We start from the raw sequence: 22320 nt of genomic DNA, 5'->3' as shown, positions 1-22320 counted from the left end.
TTAGGTCGTACTTGGGTTCTCAAGCGGCGCTCGAAATTGGGAACGCCGCGAGTGGGTGGCGGGATAGACGCTGAGCCACACGGTGGTCAGTTCGATCCGCTACTTATCTCTCAAGTATATTTCGGAATTGAACATGTCTCGATCGATGCACCAGACTTGTGTTTGATATATTTCTTCAGTTGGAGCTGACCCGCCTAGCCAGTGGGTGGCTATCCGTAATGATAATTTACTAAGTACGCACCCTGAACCAACATATACACACGGGCCCAGGGCTCACTTGGCCGCAAAAACCTCTGCCACAGAGCTGCCCAAGCTCGTGTGTGTGTGTGTGTTGAGGAACGTTCTAAATGGTGTACGGATAGCCATCCAGTGCCGGCGGAAGATCTGAGCCGCTCTAGGACAAAGCCGGCCTGCATCTCTATCAATCGATATAGGTAATCCCACTACCTAATATCCTACACGGAATCTCGTATGAGGAAAAGAACCGCACAGATGTCTGGTAAGCAGGGAAAGAAAATGTCGTTCTGCGTACATGCGAAGACTGTGCATGGTAGTACTATCGAAAGGGCGGCACTCTGCACCAGGAAGGTGAGAGCACAGTAGTCTACAACCATATTTTATGATGGCCCGCGAATATTTGAGGATTCGTTCTGCAACACCCACTACCAGGTGGCGGGAATGTACGAACGTACGTGAACCAGTGAGAGTCCGTACATTCACACCCTCACGAGTGTCTTCAACGCGAAAGTCTCTTTTGTCTGAGATGGAACCCGTCTTGTTGGACGCCACCTTGACTACACCAAGTCTACCAATGGCTTAGGTCTCGTGGACTGGCCTATTGGTTCTTCAATTCAACACATTATCCCTGCCCTGAAGGTGCCGAGCGTGGCGAAGACCGTGGTGCGCATGTCGAGTTATCGCGCCAGGGTGCCTTGAGCGACGTCACTTCAGGAGAAACAAAGACAGCGACGGTTGCGAAGACTCTGCCCAAGGTAGGCAAAACCGGAGAAGTCTCGCCAGAATAACGTATCTCTGAACAAGAGGGCCTGTAGCTTATCACAGTCTGTCTCGAAAACCCTTGTCAGGTCCGTGTCAGGAGGCGAATAGGGCGCGCAGTAGATGCATGGATCGTCGACGTTATCACGGGCTGAGTGGCCCCAAGTGCACGAATTGGTGCGTGCCACAGCATTCGATGAAGGCTACGAAACGTAAGGTTATCAGATGGGTTACGCGGCTCCGTGTCTGGGGCCACCGGCAATGAGCGGGTCTAGATGGTCGCTGGGGCTGAAGCCGTGAAAGGTATTGTTGGGGAGGCTATTGTGGGTGCTGATGAGTGAGAAAGCTCGAGGCTAGGCCGCAAAGGGGTCAAGAAAAGAATAGACAGAGGGAGAGGCGGGACATAGGCTAACATGGGATTGTTGGCGGTATTGGACGGAAGAAGAGAGGATCGGCAGACGGAGGCAAAAGTTGGGACTAGTTCTCTTACGTAATAGACTCAAGCCCCGTCCGTGCGAGCTCCCGTTTATTAACCCATCGTCCTCGTCGTCTCCCACAGCGGCCAGCACCCTCCACCGTCATCGCCCACAGCTTGCCCCGCACAGCCGCAAAGCACAGACGACGGAGTGAAACGCACGCGAGCCTCGAGGCAACCGGAAGGACTATTTGTGGACGTGCTTAGGGCTCGTGGCCTTGCACGCCTCGCTCGAGCGGTGTGCTGAACGCACACGCCCACAACCATCTTCCCTTTTCGTTCTTTACCTTTTTCCTACCTATAGCCGTCCCTTGCTTTCTCCCGACCGACCACATCCCCGCCACACCTCCCGTCGTCGTCGACGCCGTTGCCGCCCGCTCGACCCTGACCGATTTGTATGCAAACCCCCGTCGCGTTACAGAAGCAACAGCCCCTTTCAGCTCGTTCCGCGAAGCATACCCGCTTTCGCACCGTTGCCAGTATCCGCACCGTTCTTCGCGACTCGGACAACCAGCTCATCTCTGTCAACGACCGTGCTCCTCCACCGTCGCCAATAAGGAGGAGCATTGATCTCGTCAACAGCTACCGGAGGCCACATCGGAAAGCAAGGACCGCCGTCGCAGACGCATCTTTCTTTGATCCCATCTCCACCGTATTCGTAGACCACGATTCGCCCAATACCCCGACGACACCTACCACCACCACCACCGAGTCCTCTGTAACCCCGACGACCACCACCACCAAGATGCCGACCTCGAGCAAGCCCTCCGCGGAGACGCCAAGTAGAAGGCTGCAGACGCGTCGTCCCTTGCTCCGGATGGATGCACAGGACGGCCCCTGGACCATCAGCGCCGCTGAGAATCCACACGACCCGTCTTCCTATAGTCTCTATGTGAAAAGTGAGTGTCCTCATTTCCGAACCTTAGCATCCTTTTGCGCGTGGTATGGAGACTGCTCTCGCGATATCTCAACATCGTGCATTCCTTGCCGACGCGAAGTATCTACGTGTTCTGCCTTCCTAGACCACAAACTCGGCGCCCTGCATTCCTCTATTTGATCTACGTATCTTTCCGTGTAACGTGCATCTAACCATCTTCACGGCCCACTCAGCTCCCACCCACAACCTGACCCTCACCCGCAAATCTCAAGAAGTCGTCGACCTTCACCACAAGCTCCACGAAGCCCACCCGAGCATCAAACTCCCCGAGCTTCCCATCGACCCAAACAACCTCCCCCAGCCGACCAAGAAGAAATCCGCTTTCCTCAACACCCTCTCCCGCCTCGCAACTCCCTCCAAAGGTGCTCACTCTCGAAACCCTTCCCGCGCCCCCTCCATCACCAGCCAAAGCACCACTCCATCACGTCATTTCCCTCCCTCGGGTCTCCCGACTCCCGTCATCTCGCCAAGCAAAGAGCGGAACGACCCCTTTTCTGCCTTCAATGGCAACGGAACCACCACCGCCGACTCGAGCCTTCTCACCACCCCGACGGCTACGACGAACCCGACCGTGACCGGCCTCGCGGCGTACTTGACGACGATCTCCAACGACCAACTTCTGAGACAGACACGCGCCTGGAAACGCTTCGTTCGCGTCCGGACGGACGATCTCGAGAGCGTCAGGGTCGAGCGGGCGATCAAGCGCGTTAGGTCGGATTTGGCGGCACATGTGACCTCGCCGAGCGCGGTGGATCTGAGACGGGGCGCGTCGGAGTCGGGGAGGGATAGTGACGAGTTCAGTATGGTGGATGATGATCGGAGAAGTGTGAAAGAGGTGTCGCTGGATGAAGAGCAGGAAGAGGGTCAGGATGCTGGGGGAGAGTTCGACGAACGACCGGAGACGCCTCGGTCGCCGAGACCACGGCCTGTTGAGAGTGAGTCGGTTGCCGTCGCCGAGGACGAGGACACGAATGCGCCTAGCACGCCGGTCGCGACCGACTCGCATATCAGTCGTATTCCACGCTCTCAGTCCGCCGACCCGGATAAGGCGGCGCTTTTGTCGCGCGTGTTTAAAGCGTCGCTCTCTCCATCGGACGCCAATGACACCACAGGCACGTCCACCCAGACCGAAGATGATTCGTCCATCAGCACCTCGCACGAGCAGCGACGCGCAGCCAGGAAGAAACGCTCCAAGTCCGTCGACCCGAATCGCGAGCTGAAGAAGATCAAGTCGCAACGGAAGGTCCAGGTCAGCGATTTCGAGATGATGAGGGTGTTGGGCAAGGGATGTGCGGGCAAGGTGCTGTTAGTGCGGCATAAGAGCTCGGCGGACTTGTATGCTCTGAAGGCGATCACGAAGAGGCATGTTCTGGCGCACCAGGAGCTGCAGCATACGTTGACGGAGCAGGCGGTGTTGAAGAGGATGGCGGCGGGGAATTCGGACCCGTTTGTCGTCAAGCTTTGGTGGAGTTTCCATGATAAAGAGAATCTGTTCCTAGTTATGGTTGGTGTTTTTATTTTTTTCCCCTAAGGGAGTTTGTTTACTGATAAGTTTCGTGCAGGATTTCCACCCCGGAGGAGATCTCGCCACACAGCTCGCCCGTTGGGGTCGTCTAGGCCGTGACCGAGCCCGCTTCTACGCTGCCGAGATCGTGGAGGGCGTCGAGGGCCTGCACAACGCCGGTGTCATCTATCGCGATCTCAAGCCTGAAAACATCCTCATCGCGGCCGACGGCCACATCGTGCTCACCGACTTTGGATTGTCGAAGGAGTTCCCACGACGGACGTCCGCTATCACTGCGCCGTCTACTCCCAATGGCCAGAGGACGAACTTCGAGTTGGCGTTCCCGACTGCAGGAAGTGGCGCGGTGGTCAGGGGACAGGACCAGACTACCACGTTCTGTGGGACGGCGGAGTATTTGGCGCCGGAGGTGATCCAGGGCTTGCCTTACAGTTATGAGGTCGATTGGTGGAGTTTTGGGACGATGCTCTATGAGATGTTGACTGGCATCGTAAGCCCCTTTCTTTTCATATATGATACGCGGTACTGAGTGGAGTTTTGTGGCGGTGATCAGACACCGTTCTGGGCGGATAATCACTCGGATATGTATGTGAGGGTCTTGCAGGACGAGTTGACCTTCCCCGAGGACAGGGCGATGGACCAGGACACGAAGAGTTTGATTCGCGGCGTGAGTAGTCTGCTTATTTCTGTGCTTCTTCGTCTGGGAACTCATCACGCCCTATTTTTCACAGCTACTGCAACGCAATCCCGCATTGAGGTTGAGCGAGCCTCGCATCAAGAAGCATCCTTATTTCTCGATGATGTGCGTTGTTCTATTTTAGGCCCCCTATCGCGCTTTACTGACGTTGTGGCCTTGCAGAGATTGGACTCATGTATATCATAAACGTTATATACGTGCGTTCTCGTCGTTCTTCTCGTGCCTCTCGCCTCTCGCTGACTTTCACGTTTCTGCACAACAGCCCCGTATATCCCTCCCATTGACCCCTCCAACGCAAGCGATACCCAAAACTTCGACGAGACCTTCCTCGATATGGAACCCGTCATCAACGACGAGAATGACCTCGCCGATGGGAACGGGACTGATCAAGGTGGCGACGCGACAGATACCGATCGTACAGATGGCGAAGAGTCTGTCAATACGCCTTCGCAGTCGAGGAGCTCGTCCGTACATCCGGTTGTCGGCGATGAGGAAAGCGAGACGGTCGATGTCTTCGACGGGTATTCGTTCAAAGGGAGACATAGTGTCATTCTGGACGATGAGGAGGAGGAAGAAGAAGAGGACGAGGAGGATGAGCAGGCAGAGGATGAGATGGACGAAGAGGCGGAAGGCGCATTGAATGAGTTGAACGGGGAGATGTCTATCGAAAATGGGATCGTGGAGGAAGAACGCGCCGAGGCTCAAGAGGAGCGGACTCCCGAACCCAAGACTCCAGAGGCGAAGAAGACGGATCTTCCGGAGACGCCCACGGAGACGACACAACCCGAGCTGGAGACACCCACCAGCGAGGTCCCACCAGCCATTCCTCCCAAAACTCCAGTCAAAGAGGCACTTCGCCGTTCTGGAGAACAACTCAGCGTGGCCACCGCGCCTTCGACTCCCCCCAAGAAACCTGCGACCACCAAACCCGAAGTCGCCGCTACTACTGCTGCCGCAGCAACGTCCGCCAATCCCGCAGAGGTTCATCGCAAGGAGCCCAAGACCGTTGTGGCGCCCTCGAAACAATCTACGAAGCCGAAGACGATCAAGGATGCGCTTCATGGGCGTCCACCACGGAGCAGGAGGGAGAAGTCCGGTATACCTGCGCTGGATCGGTACCTCCCCGATGCGTTCGAGGAAGACGAGGCTGCGACGGAGAGGGACGAGGACGAGGAGGACGACTGGGACTTCATCGAGGCCGATGGCGGAGCTGAGGAGCGGAACGGACCGAAAGGGACGAGCTTGTTCGCGAGGGGCGTCGTGGACCGTTATAAGCTTTCCGTGTTCAGGAAGGGATCCACCCCGAATAGGTCCGTCTCTGGCATGTCGAATATGTCTGAGATCAGCGGGTACACCGCGTCGACGCCTGGCTCGCCGAGTCCTTCGGAGAAGAAACAGGCGGAGAAGGAGAGGAGGGGGAGGACGCCGGCGTTGAACTTTAGGAGGAATACGAGACAGTTCTTGAGGCCGAAGTCACCGCCTTCGTCGAGATCGTCCAAGTCGAACGTGACATCCACGCCGACTTCGTCCAAGTCGAACGCGACGTCCACGCCGACTACGACCACGACTACGCCGATTCATAGTACCTATGCAAGTTCGAGCACCACGAAGACGAAACAGAGGTCGTTGAATCATTCGGCTTCGGCGACGCTCATGTCGGCTTCTACGTCGGGCGCCTCGTCGACTTATCCTGCGACGATGTCGACGGCGACGAGTGCGCATTCGAACGCTACGGCTGGGATGTCGCCCTCGTTGAAGTCGAAGGAATCGGCGGTGTCGATGTCGGTGGGCAGCCCTGGGTCGTCGGACGTGTCCACGAACGAGGAGAGGCTGCAGGGTGTGCACGAGGACAATCACGAAGGAGAGCACGAAGGAGGAGATGTGCACGAGACCGTGAAGGTGCCGAATGAGAAGCAGAAGGACAAGAAGCTGAAGAAGTACAAGGAAGGGGTGGAGAAGGTCGTCTCTCTGTTCGCTTCGTCGCCCAAGCAGCAGAATTCGTGAGCCGTGCGTGCGCAGTGAATTGGTCCCTTTCTTGACTGGAACTCGACAGACTCTTTGCTCTGTGATATGCTTGTCGTCGCCCCTCGCTCGTTTTACTTTGCTTTCGTATATGCCTCCGGATCCTTTCTTGCCTATATTCCTCGACGACAGGCAGGATCGCCTGGACCATTGTGCTTTCTCAACCCTACATACATGCATACACGTCTACTTATGCGTACCTTTCTCTCTCTCCTCTCTCTCCGTCTCCTTTACATATAGCCTTACGAACCGCTGTCACGTTTCCAGTTTATTCCAGTCACTGCTCTCCTCCGAGTCGAACATACGTAGTATACACATCGCACCTACACTCGTTTTAAACCTGGCCTTTGGTTTTCTCACCGTCTTTCTTCTCTCTCTCAGTTTTCTCTCTCTCTCTCTCTCCTCCCCTCGTTATTTTCTTTTTAGTGCCTTTTTTTGTGTTCGTGGAAGTCAGTAGAAGGTAGCTACTAATTGAAGCTAATTATTGATCGAGTTTCGTTCAACATCGTCGTCATTGGTTGAGCCTCATGTTGGGTGCAGAAAAGTACGTGGCTGCACCGGGGTCTGAGCGCATCCGAGTTGAGGCATGCTGCTGCGATATCCTTGGCCAAGCCAGCGCTCGTCGCAGCCTTACATTTCTTCATTCCATTCACCCACCCACTTCTCCTACAAGCGTGCTGAGTGCACCAGTGAGCACAAGGCTACCGACGTTCTTAAAGCCCCAAGGGCATCTGTACTTATTCTATAGAGTCGATCATTCATTCTTATTCTGCTAAAACTGCTCAGTCTCACGCTTCGAGCCCTCTTTGCCACCCAGCGCAGTTCTGCTACTTTGCCCATCTTTTTATGGCACCAAACTTTTTCTCCAAGCTCGTCGCCAACAAGGGCGGCCAGGATGGCTCGAACTCTCGCGCGACCTCGCCTGATGGATCGACGGTTGGAAACGACAGCCGTCAGCGAGCGTTCTCGTCCCCGGGCAAGCCTCCCAACAACCGACTCGGTCAGAACCTCACCGTCGGGCCACAGCAGAACAGACGAGGAGTTTCACCGAGTGGATCGACGAGCTCACAGACCAGTCTTCTCGTGAGCGTCGTCCCACCTTCGCCGAGGAGCCACAGCGACTCGTTCCCGAGCACCCGAGAGCCGAGCCTCAATGATGGTGCGGATGGCCATGGGGGTGGACAGGCGTCTAACTCGAACGAGGGTGAACAGGACAGTCGTGGTAGGCGAGCGCATACCGTTTCACTCGTCCAAGGCTCGTCGCCGTCCAGTATTGACGATCTCGACGGACTCACGACACCGACACCAAACCACCCCTACGCTGACGGCTTCATGAGCAGGAGACTCACTCCTTCGTCGTCCACGGGCAATCTCAAGCTCGAGCATCACCGTTCGTCCAACGACCGTTCACGCTCCCGCTCCCGTCCTTCGTCGCCAAACACCAAAAAGCAGGCCGAGAATGGTACTCAACCACCTCCCGTGCCGTCGCCGCGTCAGCACATGAACACCCTGCCCGACCTGAGGCCTGCCGGTTCCACAATCTCCAATGCCAGTGCCCCCTCCGATGGCGGCGACTCAGTCACCACCTCTCCGACTTCCTACACACATCCACGACAGGGAATCGACCCGCAGATGCTCGTCGCCTCGAACGCGCAGCGAGACAGCGACGCGGCCTCCATCAAATCAAACGTCTCGTCCAGCAAGAAACGGCTCTGGCAGCGCAACCAGGCGAACCCGCCAGACTCGAATTCCGTCCCACAATCATCACCGTACAAAGGCCGACCGCCCAAACGTAATAAAGCCCCAACCGGGCTTGCCTCCGCGATCGCAGCCTCGGGTCTTTCGATGGCCAACGCTACCGCGTCTGTCTCCCAACTCACACCTGCCGCGGAGCTCGTCAGAGAGCTTCGAGAGGAACAACCGAAGAGGACGCGGACGACGAGCGCGTATTCGCCCAGGTCGTCGACTGAGAACCCTGCGTTTACGATGTCGCCGAAGTCTTCGCCGTCTTTGCATCGTCCGAGGGGCGATTCGCTTTCTGTGCCCGTGACGGATATGGCCGATTCAGATTCGAATTATGTGTCGTCGGCTGGGTCGAGCGACGAGGAGGTGGACGAGGACGATGAGGACGAGGAGTTGTTGAGGGATTTGAATGAGGAAGATATACCTGTGACGGGCTTTGCGGTGGCGAGCAACAAACGAAACGCGGATTTCCATGACCTGTTCCCTAGTGTGCCAGAGGGGGATTATCTGATTGAAGGTGCGTGTCTACCCTATGTGGGCCATGTTCAACGTTCTTATGCTGGGAACCTGTAGACTATGGTTGTGCTCTTCAGCGCGAGATTCTCATTCAAGGGCGGATATACATATCTGAAAACCATATATGTTTCCACGCTAACATCTTCGGTTGGATCACGGATGTAAGTCCCGTTGTTATCGTCGATTCGCATTTGCGCGTCCCTCTTATACGCGTACTGACTATTGATTTTATTTCACTAGCTCATCGTCCCCATATTTGAGATTCTCGCTTTGGAACGCAAGATGACCGCGTTCGTCATTCCCAATGCTATCCAAATCACCACCCGCAACGCCAAGTACACCTTCGCCTCCTTCCTCGCTCGCGACACCGTCTATGACGTAATTTACAATATCTGGCGGCTGTCCCGCCCAGAAGACATCATCCCCGACGAGGGCGGCCGTAACGGTTTAGATGGGCATGACCTGCCGGCGATCGGTTCGGTAGGAGGCTTGCCCGTCAGCGGCGAAGTGGTCGCGAACGGGGATGGGGCGGCGAGAGTCTTGGCGAGGAAGGCAACGCAATGTCAGTGTGGAAAGGAGGGAAAGCATTTCACTGAGCTGGCGATGGATGTCGTGTTTCCTGGAACTGTGGAACAGATATACAACCTGATGTTTGCGAGCGGGTTCATGAAAGATTTCATGCGGGAGGACCAGAAGCTCGAGAGTGCGTCTTCATATTTCTATTCCCTCCTATTACTTCCTAACAAAACTCGGTACATGCAAAACAGACCTTCAAATCTCGGATTGGGCACCTGCGTCCGACGACCCGAAATCTCTTTCTCGTAATATGTCGTATATCAAACCTCTGTCGGGCAGTATTGGCCCGAAGTCGACGAAGTGCGAGCTCAAGGACGAGACTGTCCACTGCGATTTCGAGGATTCAGTCGTGATGCTCACGACGACGAGGACACCAGACGTGCCTTCTGGTGGCGTGTTCTCCGTCAAGACGAAAACATGTATCACTTGGGCGAGCGCAGTGAGCACCAGGGTCGTCGTCACCACGCAGGTCGAGTGGACTGGCAGGAGTTTCATCAAAGGTAAGCTTGTGTAGTCTTTGGATTTATTTAACCTTCAAATATTGACATGTTTACCTCCTCCTAGGGATCATCGAGAAATCCGCCCTCGACGGCCAGAAGACCTACCATGTAGACCTCGAGGCAGCTATCAGAGGATACATTAAAGAACATCAGTCAGAGTTTATCCCTGCCGGTGTCGATCTCGCCGCCGTCGAGGCCGTCTCGCCCGACGTCTCCCTCGACAAACCTCCCGGAACGCCCACTCTCGGCTCCTCCCCTGCGCTCTCATCCGCCGAAGCCCAGAAAGCGCGAGAGCACGAACGGAGCCAGCGATCTCTCCAATGGGCATACGATACCTTCGAGGGTGCCTACAATGTTGCGAAGCAGTCTACCAAAGGCGCACTGGAACTCATCTCGGACGCGTGGGATCAGAGTAGTGGGAGTACGATCCTTTGGTTCGTCATTGTCATACTGGTGATCTCAAACATATGGACCGTGTTGGTGATGGGCGGGAAGAGAGAGGAGGCGGGGAGGAGAAAGGAACTGAAGAAGTTGGAGGAGAGGGAGAAGTGGGTACAGGGTGTTGTTACGGGAATCTGGGAGGAGATGGCAGCAGGGAGGATACCGACGTCAGCCGTACCGGACTCGCCAGTTCAACCACCTGCGCATCTATTCGAGCCACCTTCATCTCAAGAAGGTACGAGTGGCACTGGGGACGGGCCTAGGGATTTGAAGAAGGAAGTGGGTGAGATAACGAAGGCATTGGATGCGATTGAGGAGAGGATGAAGAGCATCCGGAAGAGCCTGGAGGATGTGGATTAAGATGGTCGGTGTCTCCTTTCCTTTTTTTTCTTGGCTTCTTGACTTCCGCCTAACCATGCGTGGCTGTATTTATCCGTATTCTTCTGGGCCTCTCTCTCGAATCTACTTACCGGTTATTTGTGGATCGCTGTCTCCCTCTCTTTCTTTGTTGCCCTTTTCTTGTCACGCTGGTGCAATGTACATGTACGCGCAGTCTGGTTTGCTCATCCGCCTCTCTTTTCACGTTATTCCTTCTCTTAATCACCTCGGACTCGCACTCGGACGATCTTGACTGCTATTAAGTGCCTCTCTCGCTCGCTCGCTATCACTGTTACTTATCACATTCACGATATTGTCTCTAGACTTGCGATCCGCAATAAACATGATATATTGATGCCCATGACTGCGAAGAGGGTGCGCGGTTGGTCTGGAAGCTCGTTCTCAATTCATTCTTGCCACTGCATATAGCGCCACGCAAATTCGCTGACATTCAAATTTGAGCGCCGACCAGAACTCGAACGACGTAATTCCCGTGGCGTCGGCGCTTAAGTATATAGGTTCGTTGGTTGGTAGTTGATTCGAGGTGATCCTCGACTCTTGACAGTCAACTTCTACCATGGTCGTTTATCGGACAGACTCGAATGGGTCTTCGCACTATGACGCGACACCGAAATCTGTGCCCACGGCTCGTCGATATCCTGCTAGTCCCTTCTCCTCGTGGTTCTCCCAAGGACTTACCACACACAATATTTCTACTGTCATCGCCGTCGTCCTCTTCTCTATACTCCTATTCCAATACTACTCCTACGACAATAGCTGCGAGCTTGAACAATCCGGTTTGCGAGGGCTTTGGCGTGAAAAGAAGATGGAGTACGAGAATGATATGAGGCGGTGGGAGCAGGAACGAGCAGCCAACGAGAACCAGGCGAAACTGGATCGGCGTGTAAAGGAGATGGAGCTCGAGAGTGTTACGATGCGATGGGAGCAGGAACGAGCAGCCAGCGAATCTCAAGCTAGACTAGATTGGAGTGCAGAGGAGATGAAGCATGAGAGGGAAAGAGAACGGTGGGAGCTGGAGCGAACGGCTAATCGAACTCAAGGGAGATCAGACTGGGATAAGGAGAAATTGGCCCACCAGAATGTGAGGGAAGGGTGGGAGAGAGAAAGGCAGAAACTAGCAGCGGAGAACGAACGCGTGAAGGAAAAGTGGGAGAGAGAACGACGAGAGCGAGAGGCACAGGACAAGCGTGCTAGGGAAAAGTCGGTAAGAGATCAATGGGAACGGGATTCGGAGGCGAAACGCGCTAAGGAACAATGGGCGAAGGAGCGACAGCAGTGGAAGGCGGAGCGGAAGGGGTGGGAGAAGGAGAGGGCGAAATATCTCCCTTACTTCGAGGAACCCATTCTGAAAGACACTCATTGCAGAGCCTTCAATACGAGGGAGTACCAGGCAAGGTTGTGGAATATTCGACTTCCGGGGGACAATCGTTGGTTGGAGGCTTGTATGAGTACAGAGACGACGATCCGTGGCCAGAAATTCAAATCGCCACACCGGTGTGTGGATCAGGTCCGTAATTCATTCTTGTTCGTCCTTACGGGCTCTATGATCCTTGCATCTCCTTACGTTGCTTACTCCTGAATAATTCTGACCAAATTAATGACTATGCATGGTACAGGGCATGGGGATGATCATGGCGTATTGGACGGTCACCGATCCCAAGGAGACAGGGTGTAGCTCGACTTGGGGAACACTTCAGGACAACGTACGCCATTGTGCTGCTTATTGCCCAATGTGACTGGGTGCCGTGATCACTGACATATCCGAATCCCCTAGGGCTGTTTCGGGGGTACCCACGTACGAGTCTTTCCTGTCTCCTCTTTTATTTGCTCTGATGTTCATAATCTTCATTTCGCTCCAGGTCTACAAAGCACCGCTTTTAGGTCACCGACCAGGTGATGATTGGTACAAGATGTGCCGTACGACCCTCGGAGAGAAAGACCTAGGCTTTACCAGTGGCTGCGTACAGCAGGTAAGTGCCACTTCGGCCACTCTGTAGCTTACAGAAGGTGAATTCTGATGCGAACAGCACTTACTTCGACGTATACAGCCCCAAGGCGCTAGTAGTACTCCACTTCGAACAGTAGGCATATGGGAGCTCAATGACCCGACCTGCCAGTGAGAAGTTTGACTGGTGTATCCCAGTTTCCAAAGGTTAGAGAAAGAGGAGTGTTTAAGTTTCTGTTTGTTCATTTGTACACAACGTATTGTCGGTTTGAAGCTGCTCTGTTCTGCACATGCGCATGTGTGAAATCTACTTGTTATACCCTGAAATACCATCGCTAGCTTGTCCTCCGTAACGTTTTCTTGTCCCCCGCCACACTGGCGAGTGACACCGAGCCGTCCCTTCAAGGTGCACATTTCGCATCATCTTCGGCCGTCCACGCGTCACAAAAAAAACTTAGGAGAGGTCATTATAATAGAACTGGAAGCGGATTGCAGAGAGCGTAAAGTCCGGAAACAATGTAATCGTATGAGAAGTAGAGACGTCCAAAGCATGAGAAGAAAGACGAAGTCTATAAAAACACATCATAGAAGACTACGAAACGGGTAGAGGCCGGGCAGGGCCGGGCGCATACGATAATAACTAGGTCGGCGACAGCGGCAATTCAACGGTCACTAGCACCAATAAAACAAGAACAAGGGCGAAGGACAATCACACCAATCGTGGACAAACCTCCTGGAGGCATCCTAGTCCATCCTCTTCTTAGTCCCCAACTCAATCTCCTCCATCAACCTATCTCCTCTCCTCATCCCAGGCTTCGCCAACCACTTCGCGCCCGCTCCTTCCTTCAGCCTGCCAACGTTCAGCCCGAAGCCCTTACCCTTGTTGGCCGACCTGTATCCAGGCCCATCGTAGTGAATAACATCGGTGGGCGGGATGAGTCGTGGCCACGCGACGTAATCGATGCCGTAAATAAATATGAAGGTGAGGGAGACGGTGAAAATGAAGGCCCAGAAGAGGAAGTAGTAAAAGAGGGAATAGTCTGTTTTATTCATTGGCAAGGACGGCGAGGTTTCTAAATTAGCAAGCGGAGATGAGGAAAGGCAAAACAAGGTGGAAGACGGACCGGAGGTGCGTGGCAGTGTGAGGCCGGCCACGATCATGAACGAGGAGAACGACAGGACGTAGGGAGCCTACGAGCAGCCAGTCAGATCTTTTGATGTGATGAGTAAAAAAGAAGGACCTACAGCGCGGATGATGAGAGGCCGTTTGTCGTGTATCAGGAACAATGCGGATGAGGGGCCTTTCCTTGGGACCCAAGTACCCGTGATAATATCGTAGGCATCCTAGACGATGCATACGGATGAGCGAGAAAAGCATAGATCCCGATGATCAAGCAATGCGTACCTGTCGAGCACCGTCGAAGAAGTTGTTCTTCAGGTAGCGGAGGGCAGACTTCTTGAAGTCATCGAAGGCCCCAGCACGCGTCCTCTTCCCCGTGCGCGTAAAGTCAGTCTTCAGCGCGCCCGTACCGGCGTAAGCTTTGGAAATGAGATCTGCATGCTCAGACCACACTGTGATTGTGCGACGTGTCAGTAACGCGCGACTTTCAGGATGGAAACCAATCGATTAGCTTACTTTCTCGCAGATGCGTGTTCAACTCCTCGTGGTTATCCACCGAGTCGTTCTCGAGCAGGATTCCAACGGTCTTTAGCTGCAGGTTGAGCGTCCATTTTGCGATAGCAGCCTGTCCGACGTTTGTGCGGTCGAGGTTATCCATGCAGTTCGTCCTCACCGTGCCAAGCTGCCACTTGATAGGATCCGGACTTCCTGCATCTACGCGGAAGTATCTAGAGCGGATGAGAGAATAAACATCGTTAAGGTTTCTTGCATGCAAAAGGGTAGGAAGGATCGAAGCCTTACCCGTCTCGGAGAAGGTCTTCCTGGATGCTGTCGAGGAGCAGGCTTATACGATCCCAGCGCATGTGTTTGCATTCGTTGTGGAAGTCAAAGTATTGGTATCTGACTCCCGGAACGTTGGCCTAGGCGAGAGTCTTAGTCCGCAGGCCTGCTGGATCGAAAAAGACGGCCAGGAACTCACCTCAGCAACATAACGCTCGTAGGCTTCCTTCACGGGCTTCTCGTGGCCCTTCTGGTCCACAAGGTTGACGAGAGTCTGTTCTCCGTACAAAGCAACCTGCTCCTGCAAATGCCTACGGACAGCATCGACCTTAACAAGGACGTCAATCGTTAGCCATACTCTCACCTGAAAGCTCAAGTTTACTCACACCGTCTTGAATGTCCATGACCTGCAAATCCGGCTTATACCTCAACGTGTTCACCTCCGCCCAAAATACGGGCACACTGCCCCGAATTTGGACAAAGCTAAGCCTCGTAGCGATTTCCTCTGGATCACCCCTTGACCCAATGAGCACGATCTGCTCCGTCTCGTTGAAATTAGCGACGTGGCCGTCGTGGTCCACGCCACGACGGAAGTAGCGTGTTCCAGCGCGGAATCTTGACCGGCGAGAGATGAGACCAACTTGAAGACTGCGTCCTGCAAGGGTAGTTCGTCGGATGTCGAAGGCTGCAGAGGCGAGGGATGTTAGCGGAGATCAGATGGAAGAATGATACCGTTTGGGCAACCCACAGCCATAGACCACTGGGAGGATGTATGGGCTCAGCTATAAGAGTCGTCAGATACGTCAAAACGTAGAGCAGGGGCTACTCACGTCATTTTGGGGATTTGAGATAGTAAAGTCCATGAAGCGTGATTGGAGGTATCTGCGAACCCGTTCGGCTAGTTGCTCATATAAGCAAGGCAAATAACAGCCGCTCACTTGTTCCAGAAAAACCTGTCATCAGCCTAACAAAATGTATGTTAACCATGGAAGTGGTATCAATATGAATGAAGATCATGAAACGTACCGACTCCCAGAACGCTCTACCTTGGTCCTGCTCTTGAGCAACCCACTGCGCCTGTAGCCTCCTTGTCACGTCGTAGCCGTAACTGAACAGGAAGACACCACTGTTGAGATGCGAGCGGACTAGTGCAAGTAGGTGGGCCTCGACGGGATGCGGTGGACTTGACACAGATACGGTTGGGTCCAACGGCAGAATGTCGAACTCAGAGGCGCGGTATACAGGGTGTCCAAAAAGCTCTCCTCGTTGTTCCCTACCAGTAATGACAATGATATATTCGGCTAAGCGGTAGGATGAGTTATAGCTCGTGCATGAGGAGAGCGGAGCGTGGCGCACTGATAGATAGTGTTATGAGACCGAATATTCCGTATACTGTCTTGCCATAGCGTTTGGCGGTGACTGGTATCTGCGTTCTAGGTGCTGCACATTTCGAATGTCAATTTCATGGGTGAATAGGTGAGCACAGTAGACTACCCTCGAGTACGAGATCACCAGAGCTTCGGTATATGAACAATGGTGGTGCTCCAACCGGTTCCGTAGGCGCAAAGATGTACGACTCCTCGTCATTCAGATAGCTGCGTAAACTCGTCAATGCCAATCTCCGCGATAAAATTTATCAGAGCTCACAGATTCAGACGTTGGTGGAGGGGCTTCATGGTGGTTGGAGTGAAGGCAGACATGCGTAAACTGGACGCAGGCCGCAGTGCAAGTCCAATCGCGTTGACGCGCGTGTTCTAGGCGCATTCGGTTCGACTTGCTCGCCACTCACCCTCGCTCTTCCAAACGGTCATGAAGCTCACACCTGAGCTCATCGCGCAGGCCCCCTCGTCGCTCAATGCGCTCAAAGAGCGTCAGCTCGACTTGCGAGGTCAGTTCGATCATATATCTCATCGCGGCGCTCACAAACCGGCTCACAGGCTATAAAATCCCTGCCATCGAAAATCTTGGCGTGACCAGGGTGAATATCTTCTCTCTTACTCCTTCGAGTTGTTCTCAATCGAAGCATGTTTACATTTTCAACAGGACCAACATGATGCCATAGACCTCACAGATAATTCGATCGTCGCGCTTGGAAACCTGCCGCTGCTCAAACGACTACATACACTCCTTCTTGCCAACAACCGAATATCCTCAATTTCCCCATCTATCCACCTTTCCGTCCCACATCTCACAACACTCGTTCTTACGAACAACAATATCACGGAGTTGGGCGACTTGGAGCCGTTGCGGGAGGTCAAGGGACTCAAGTACCTGAGTTTGATGGGGAACCCAGTGCAAGAAAAGAAATGGTATCGCGAATGGCTTGCCTGGAGATTACCAGCGCTGAGAGTTTTGGACTTCCAGAGAATCCGTGACAAGGTGCGTGGCTCGCAAAACTCTCGACCACACCATTGCAGAGCACTCAACGGATGGTTCTGGGGTTCGCGACGGAAATAATAGGAACGAGAAGCCTCCAAGAAGCTTTTCCTCACCGCGGACGGCCTGATGAACGCACTAGCGACTTCAATATCCACCTCCGCCACGCAGACCTCAAAACATGTCGTATCGACTGATGAGCCACGTCCAGTTGCCGTGCCCGGGAAAGCAGGTCGTCTGATGTCGAAAGAAGAGGCGGACAAGGTGAAGGAGGCCATCGCGAAGGCCAGCTCGATTGAGGAAATCAGGAAGCTGGAGAGGAGTTTGAAGGAGGGTTTCTTGCCAAGCATGGAGTCTGTCGGGGCATAGCTGTGTATTCTGAATTTTTCTTGTATTCTTGTGCTCAATGGTTGATACTCGCTCAATCTGTATGCAAGCGCACTCGCGTGACCGATAATGATGAAAGACACAGATTCATTTCCGCGAAAGTTACACCCATACACAATCGAAGAAACCCTACACTATTCATCATGCCCTCTCCGTGGACGCTTATCATCAAATCAAGTGTACTTGGTGAAGTACTTGTCCAGGCCGAGACTGAGTTCTCCGACGCCATTGTTGGCTATCCACAGGCCGTGGAATCCGAGCGCGAAGACCACACCGAGGTTCAGAAGTGAACTGATGCCGTGCAGAGCACCGAACTGTTTGCTCAGTGCCTTCATCTCCGGCGATGACTTTGACCAGAAGATATCAGCTTTGATCTCTAGACATGAAGAATGCTTTGCGTACTGAAGGGTCGGTGTAAGGTTTGCCTTCTTCTTTCTCAAGTTTGTGGCGCTTAAACATGAGCCTAGACATGGTCGATGAGTTATGTCGCACAGATGGAGCAGGGACGATGTGTCATATACCTGCTTGTCATCGGCCCAACCACCCCCGTGTTGGTTCCCTGGAAGAGGATGACAGTGGCCAAGGTATACGCTTGTGCCACGTCGGCGAAGTATGGCTTGGTGAGGTTGTCAAGCACCGAATGAGAGACGGTCCAAGTGCCCAAGAGAAAGGTTGCAGCGGCGATGCTGATATTGAAGTAGATCGGAAAGGTCTTGTGTTGAAGGGTACCGAACATCTGTCGTGCTCGAGTAGAAGTCAATTCAGGTCGAACAAGAACTTCAGACCCGTATGACGCTCACGCAAAGCCCGGTAGGCGATGACGCCTGCCATAAATGTTAGTCGACGAAAGATTTCAAACATGACTTTTGAAACTGCCAACCTCCAAAAAACGTTACCCAGATCGCTGTTATTTATGCTGATAAGCTTTCTTTTGACCAGTAAGTTGATGGATCGTAGAGACAAACTCACACATGCCAAAGATGAAGGCATACACCAGAAAATACGTCCCTTTGAGGGATAAAAGTTGTAAAATGCTCGAGAAGTTTATGGTCTCTACCTGGGACGAAGTCATCGTGCTGGTGGTAAGTGAAGAAGCGTTGCCGTGGGTGAGACGGTGCGGCCGCTTGACCATGTACTTATACCATCAAGGCCGGAAGTTCTGGTCTCTAGATGAACGTAACCATTCGGAGACACGGCCACGTGATGTCAATGACGCGGGAGACGGGTCGCGTCGCATGATGACTCCTGTGTGTCTTGTCCCGAACTACGACGGCTCCGTTCGCGAAGAACGCTCAGCCTGACTCTGTTGCCCCCTTTATATATCGTCTCAACCTACTGGGAGGCCGCAACAAAATGGATCAGTTGCCACTCGACCTTATCGACCGAATTCTGACCTCTCTTCCCGATTTCGATACTCTGTGTGCCACCATCTTGGTCTCGAAGAGCATATACAATGTCTTCAAGATACGTCCGACCTCCATCAAGGCCTCTGTTACTTTCAATATAGCAGGGCCGAGCGCGAAGCAAGCTATGGCTCTGTCGAACATCCAGTGGGACCGGACTGTGGAGTTTTATGAAGAAGCCAACATCAAGGACTACCCTTCCTGCCGAGTGCAGGGTACGCAGCTATTGGATCGCGCAAATATTGTTGCGTCTTTTGAGGCACTGTTCAGTAGAAGGTTTGTTTTCTCAGCTCTCATCTGTATCCCCTCGCAGATGTCTAACTGGCGAAAAGATATAAGGATCGAGAGTCCGCCACCAGCGCATTGTCCGCTTCCGAGTCCCTTCGCTTCCAACGCGCCCTCTATCGCCTATGGTCGTACCAAGCCATCTTTGGGGAAGACTGGGACGAAACCAATGATAGCTCAGAGGACGAAGAGATCGAAGAGATGCTACACAAGTCAAGGAAATTTATCGATGTGATCGGCGACTCTGTTCAAGAGCGCGAGTTTGCCGCCGTATGTCGTTTCATGATGGAGATCAACCACTGGTTATGGGTCAATAAGAACCCATTGATATGGACATCTCGTACGTACTCCTCTTCACCACGCAGGGCTTACGGCTTTTGCTCACAAAATAGCGCCATCATCAACCCCGTAGCTAATTCCTCCAAATTCCTATCGACCTCGACTCCCGATATCATCTGGAGATGTATCGAGAGTGGCCGTGATCTTGGGATTTTTGAGCAGGACCTGTGGGCTACAAGCAGTTTTCTAGCCAAAGATCTGCTTGAAGTCCCGCTAGACATCATGGAACTGGACACAGCTGAGCCTTGCGCGAAGGCCATCCTGGAAGAATGGGACGCCACAAAGCATGCCTGTATGCCTGTCTTGACTGCAACTCAACTCTATGAGGCTGACTGATCAAATGACACTCAGGCTCGCACTGTCACAACGATGGGCTGGAAGATTTATGGAACGAGAAAAGTGCGTAACTCTATACCCCATCGTTTTAGGATCCAGAGAAAGACTGATTGTCTGGCTTCTCCAGACTGGGATCTTCTCTCTGGGATTATTCTGCCCAGTGACCTCATAGATCTACTCGAGGGTCGCTTGAGAAGCAACGTTATCGAAATGCCAGAAATCTACAAGGTCGTGAGAGTAACGTACTTCGACTACGCGGATATGCTCCGCAAGATGTTTGACGCCGTGCGCGATGAAGGAGACGACGACGACGATGAATGGAGACCAGAGGCTTGGTTGTGCACCAATTGTGTGAAGACATTCATCAAGTTGAACCTTAGGAGCTGGTGGTTGCGTTATAAACAAGAACGTCAGTGTCTTTTTCTCCTCTCCGCATCTTCTAGTAATCTCACATCATTATGCAGATGGTCTTCCGTTACAGCAGCAAGACTGCTGGTAAGTCGATACACGGCTTTGCCTTCCCTGTCATGAATTCAAACTTTTTTCTTCTTTTCGCCCCAGGTATGGCTATAACTGCCGCACTCAGACTCACAGGCATGTGCACGCTTCCCGGCTCAATGTACGTGACACCCAATCCATATCTGCACCAGGTGTGAACTGACGGTTTTTGCTATCTCAGCACTTCTGCGTCCCTACGAGAGGCACAGAATGAGAATATATCTATCACATGAATATGTTGAAGTATGCCTCGGCTTGCTACCTTGTATAACCAAACTTTCCCTTCTGTTCGTGGCTTCCAGTTTTCACCGTACCTCCAAACGAGCGCCAGAATACCGTACTGTACAATTGCTTTTGAATCATAACGGACAATTGCAACAAGATGACAATACAGAGCAGGAAACACAGATTAGTGAACAACAGGTTGATGTCAATGACAATAGCACAGATGTATCAGTGCAAGCGATCCCAGTCGCCTAGCGTGCCCATCCGGCTGGACTGCATTCCTCGTCGTCGTGGTCCAGGTCCGCCCATGCGTGGGTCCTCGCGGTTGGTTGCGGTCATGACGATATGCTTGTCGACGAGCTATGTGGCGCGGAGGGAATTATATCAGATCTCACGAAGATTGAGATTCGGATTGTGAAGAGGGTGCTTACGTCGTTGAGGGCGTTGGCGGACTTGGTCAATGTTGAGAGGTAGGCGGTTAATTGCACGTCCTCGTATTCCTGGGGTCATCACGAATATGACGGGTGAGAAAAGGTGTAGGATATGTGTGTTATGGGATCTTACAGTGTCAAACTCCTCTCGGAATCCTTTGTTCTCGCTTGCGGGGAGGGAGGCAATGAGAGCGGAGAGGGAGCGGAGAGTAGCGTGGTCCTTCGGAGCTTGGCCTATTCAGGGACCCGTGTCCGAATAAGATGGGTAAACTGAGAGGATGGAGTAAGACAAGCGTACCGGCCATGACATCTTTCACATATTGCACCAGAATCACGATACGATCGTGCAACATCTTCACTGCTGCTCTCTGGGTATTCAGATGCGATTCCACTTCTCAGACGGATTTGGTCGTAACATGCAACATTTAGCACTCGTGGAAGGGCGGAGGAGGTAGTGCTTGACGTTACTCACGGCTCGTGCCTCCCTCTCCTCCTCGTGCCGTCCAATCCACCGCGATCCGCTCCGCCTCACCAGTCTCGACGCTGAATGGAGCTTCGATGAAGACCGACCGCGATGACCTGTCCTTTATTTCGATTGTAGGTTCATATGCCTTGAGGGGAAGATGCTGGGATGTACTGTCTGAGGAACCACTGATGCCGATGGAGGAAGGTTGGAGGAGAAGAAGGAGCGGCGTGGAGCTGTAGATTGTGAACTAGATATAGTTGTCGGAAAATATTGATAAGAATGGATGTAAAACAGAAGAAAGAAGTGAAAGTGGAAACGACGCACTTGTTCATGGAGTGCGATGTGACGAGCAGTTGGCACAGACGCCACGGAGTACCACCCTATAAATTCGAGCGAAGGAAAGACCTGTTTGTCTACAAAAGGCGAATAAGTTGACTTTGGTAAGGCAACTGTAACAGTCGTAATAAGCGTACATTGATCCCTCCTCGAGTTAAAGAAGACATGATCAAGCTTTTCTCCCTCCTGCACAGCGAGTTCGAATGTGTTGACGATGTCCACTTCACGACCATTCTGTGTGCCAAGCAATGCACCCAAAACTACAGCATCGTCAGCAGTAGATACGAGCAAGTAAAGAGAGGGACGGTACCGAAAGGAACGCTGATCTTCTGTTGAAGTCTTAGTCGTGTGAGATGCTCTGATATATTCAGGATAGGGAGTGGATGGCTGTCGGACGTAAATCAGAGGGTGTGAGTAGAGATGGTTTAGAACCACGCACAGAGAAAGAGATAGACCCGATAGAGTGCTCGGCGGTAGTACAACAGAGACTTCGTCTGTTTCCATGCTGCTCATATTGTGAATAATCCGAGATGCGTACGGTGAGGGGAAGCAATCGTAATGTGCGCGTT

General features: G+C 53.0%; 8 protein-coding genes across 8 annotated transcripts; 5 read left to right on the top strand and 3 right to left on the bottom strand.

Moving 5' to 3' along the window:
- Window positions 1-1510: 1510 nt before the first annotated feature.
- Window positions 1511-6631, top strand: STEHIDRAFT_170759 (uncharacterized protein; the record flags this gene model as incomplete). Its single annotated transcript, XM_007307532.1, has 7 exons — window positions 1511-2370; window positions 2582-3912; window positions 3971-4420; window positions 4484-4597; window positions 4662-4732; window positions 4790-4824; window positions 4890-6631. Exons 1-7 carry the CDS (start codon window positions 1869-1871, stop codon window positions 6629-6631), a joined length of 4245 nt encoding a protein of 1414 aa, XP_007307594.1. The 5' UTR covers window positions 1511-1868.
- A 742-nt stretch (window positions 6632-7373) lies between these two features.
- STEHIDRAFT_83638 (uncharacterized protein) lies at window positions 7374-11157 on the top strand. The gene is made up of 5 exons (XM_007307531.1): window positions 7374-8909; window positions 8966-9069; window positions 9149-9611; window positions 9676-9984; window positions 10049-11157. Exons 1-5 carry the CDS (start codon window positions 7496-7498, stop codon window positions 10783-10785), a joined length of 3027 nt encoding a protein of 1008 aa, XP_007307593.1. The 5' UTR covers window positions 7374-7495; the 3' UTR covers window positions 10786-11157.
- Window positions 11158-11338: 181 nt separating this feature from the next.
- Window positions 11339-13080, top strand: STEHIDRAFT_141230 (uncharacterized protein). The gene is made up of 5 exons (XM_007307530.1): window positions 11339-12331; window positions 12441-12527; window positions 12599-12618; window positions 12683-12794; window positions 12873-13080. The coding sequence occupies exons 1-5, from the start codon at window positions 11381-11383 to the stop codon at window positions 12942-12944; spliced, it is 1242 nt and encodes a 413-aa protein (XP_007307592.1). The 5' UTR covers window positions 11339-11380; the 3' UTR covers window positions 12945-13080.
- Window positions 13081-13229: 149 nt separating this feature from the next.
- Window positions 13230-16345, bottom strand: STEHIDRAFT_149001 (uncharacterized protein; the record flags this gene model as incomplete). Its single annotated transcript, XM_007307529.1, has 15 exons — window positions 13230-13809; window positions 13894-13960; window positions 14015-14113; window positions 14175-14341; window positions 14406-14617; window positions 14691-14809; window positions 14869-14997; window positions 15056-15354; window positions 15418-15451; window positions 15500-15551; window positions 15608-15633; window positions 15696-15970; window positions 16026-16109; window positions 16164-16264; window positions 16317-16345. The coding sequence occupies 15 exons, from the start codon at window positions 16343-16345 to the stop codon at window positions 13514-13516; spliced, it is 1989 nt and encodes a 662-aa protein (XP_007307591.1). The 3' UTR covers window positions 13230-13513.
- Window positions 16346-16478: 133 nt separating this feature from the next.
- STEHIDRAFT_170755 (L domain-like protein) lies at window positions 16479-17529 on the top strand (the record flags this gene model as incomplete). The annotated part of the gene is made up of 4 exons (XM_007307528.1): window positions 16479-16557; window positions 16607-16647; window positions 16713-17048; window positions 17130-17529. The coding sequence occupies 4 exons, from the start codon at window positions 16479-16481 to the stop codon at window positions 17412-17414; spliced, it is 741 nt and encodes a 246-aa protein (XP_007307590.1). The 3' UTR covers window positions 17415-17529.
- STEHIDRAFT_101745 (uncharacterized protein) lies at window positions 17528-18515 on the bottom strand. Its single transcript, XM_007307527.1, has 6 exons — window positions 18402-18515; window positions 18313-18336; window positions 18233-18256; window positions 17954-18176; window positions 17835-17895; window positions 17528-17779 (listed from the first exon to the last, which is right to left on the bottom strand). Exons 1-6 carry the CDS (start codon window positions 18502-18504, stop codon window positions 17606-17608), a joined length of 609 nt encoding a protein of 202 aa, XP_007307589.1. The 5' UTR covers window positions 18505-18515; the 3' UTR covers window positions 17528-17605.
- A 187-nt stretch (window positions 18516-18702) lies between these two features.
- On the top strand, window positions 18703-20623 carry STEHIDRAFT_123904 (uncharacterized protein). Its single transcript, XM_007307526.1, has 8 exons — window positions 18703-19111; window positions 19168-19460; window positions 19533-19751; window positions 19811-19858; window positions 19923-20204; window positions 20260-20290; window positions 20357-20414; window positions 20475-20623. The coding sequence occupies exons 1-8, from the start codon at window positions 18786-18788 to the stop codon at window positions 20505-20507; spliced, it is 1290 nt and encodes a 429-aa protein (XP_007307588.1). The 5' UTR covers window positions 18703-18785; the 3' UTR covers window positions 20508-20623.
- Window positions 20622-22271, bottom strand: STEHIDRAFT_148997 (COP9 signalosome subunit 6). The gene is made up of 9 exons (XM_007307525.1): window positions 22191-22271; window positions 22062-22138; window positions 21889-22011; window positions 21740-21828; window positions 21422-21662; window positions 21248-21340; window positions 21083-21183; window positions 20950-21018; window positions 20622-20878 (listed from the first exon to the last, which is right to left on the bottom strand). Exons 1-9 carry the CDS (start codon window positions 22262-22264, stop codon window positions 20747-20749), a joined length of 999 nt encoding a protein of 332 aa, XP_007307587.1. The 5' UTR covers window positions 22265-22271; the 3' UTR covers window positions 20622-20746.
- Between the last annotated feature and the right edge of the window lie 49 nt (window positions 22272-22320).

This window comes from Stereum hirsutum (assembly GCF_000264905.1).
Source record: "Stereum hirsutum FP-91666 SS1 unplaced genomic scaffold STEHIscaffold_13, whole genome shotgun sequence".
Classification (NCBI taxonomy): Eukaryota; Fungi; Basidiomycota; class Agaricomycetes; order Russulales; family Stereaceae; genus Stereum; species Stereum hirsutum.
The sequence above is the reverse complement of the archived record's forward strand: the minus strand, read 5'-3'. Positions and strand labels throughout refer to the sequence as shown.

Excerpts from the sequence above, each read along its gene's own strand:
- STEHIDRAFT_83638 (XM_007307531.1), top strand. The coding sequence starts at position 7,496 with ATGGCACCAAACTTTTTCTCCAAGCTCGTCGCCAACAAGGGCGGCCAG. Across the intron at positions 8,910-8,965 it reads GGGGGATTATCTGATTGAAG|ACTATGGTTGTGCTCTTCAG; the intron begins GTGCGTGTCTAC and ends GGGAACCTGTAG. Across the intron at positions 9,985-10,048 it reads TGGCAGGAGTTTCATCAAAG|GGATCATCGAGAAATCCGCC; the intron begins GTAAGCTTGTGT and ends ACCTCCTCCTAG.
- STEHIDRAFT_141230 (XM_007307530.1), top strand. The coding sequence starts at position 11,381 with ATGGTCGTTTATCGGACAGACTCGAATGGGTCTTCGCACTATGACGCG. Across the intron at positions 12,619-12,682 it reads GGCTGTTTCGGGGGTACCCA|GGTCTACAAAGCACCGCTTT; the intron begins CGTACGAGTCTT and ends CATTTCGCTCCA. Across the intron at positions 12,795-12,872 it reads CCAGTGGCTGCGTACAGCAG|CCCCAAGGCGCTAGTAGTAC; the intron begins GTAAGTGCCACT and ends CGACGTATACAG.
- STEHIDRAFT_101745 (XM_007307527.1), bottom strand. The coding sequence starts at position 18,504 with ATGACTTCGTCCCAGGTAGAGACCATAAACTTCTCGAGCATTTTACAA. Across the intron at positions 18,257-18,312 it reads CTGGGTAACGTTTTTTGGAG|GCGTCATCGCCTACCGGGCT; the intron begins GTTGGCAGTTTC and ends CATTTATGGCAG. Across the intron at positions 18,177-18,232 it reads CATCGCCTACCGGGCTTTGC|CACGACAGATGTTCGGTACC; the intron begins GTGAGCGTCATA and ends CTTCTACTCGAG.
- STEHIDRAFT_123904 (XM_007307526.1), top strand. The coding sequence starts at position 18,786 with ATGGATCAGTTGCCACTCGACCTTATCGACCGAATTCTGACCTCTCTT. Across the intron at positions 19,461-19,532 it reads CCCATTGATATGGACATCTC|CTAATTCCTCCAAATTCCTA; the intron begins GTACGTACTCCT and ends TCAACCCCGTAG. Across the intron at positions 20,205-20,259 it reads GTTGCGTTATAAACAAGAAC|ATGGTCTTCCGTTACAGCAG; the intron begins GTCAGTGTCTTT and ends ATCATTATGCAG.
- STEHIDRAFT_148997 (XM_007307525.1), bottom strand. The coding sequence starts at position 22,264 with ATGAGCAGCATGGAAACAGACGAAGTCTCTGTTGTACTACCGCCGAGC. Across the intron at positions 21,663-21,739 it reads ACATCGCACTCCATGAACAA|TTCACAATCTACAGCTCCAC; the intron begins GTGCGTCGTTTC and ends AACTATATCTAG. Across the intron at positions 21,184-21,247 it reads TGTGAAAGATGTCATGGCCG|GCCAAGCTCCGAAGGACCAC; the intron begins GTACGCTTGTCT and ends GTCCCTGAATAG.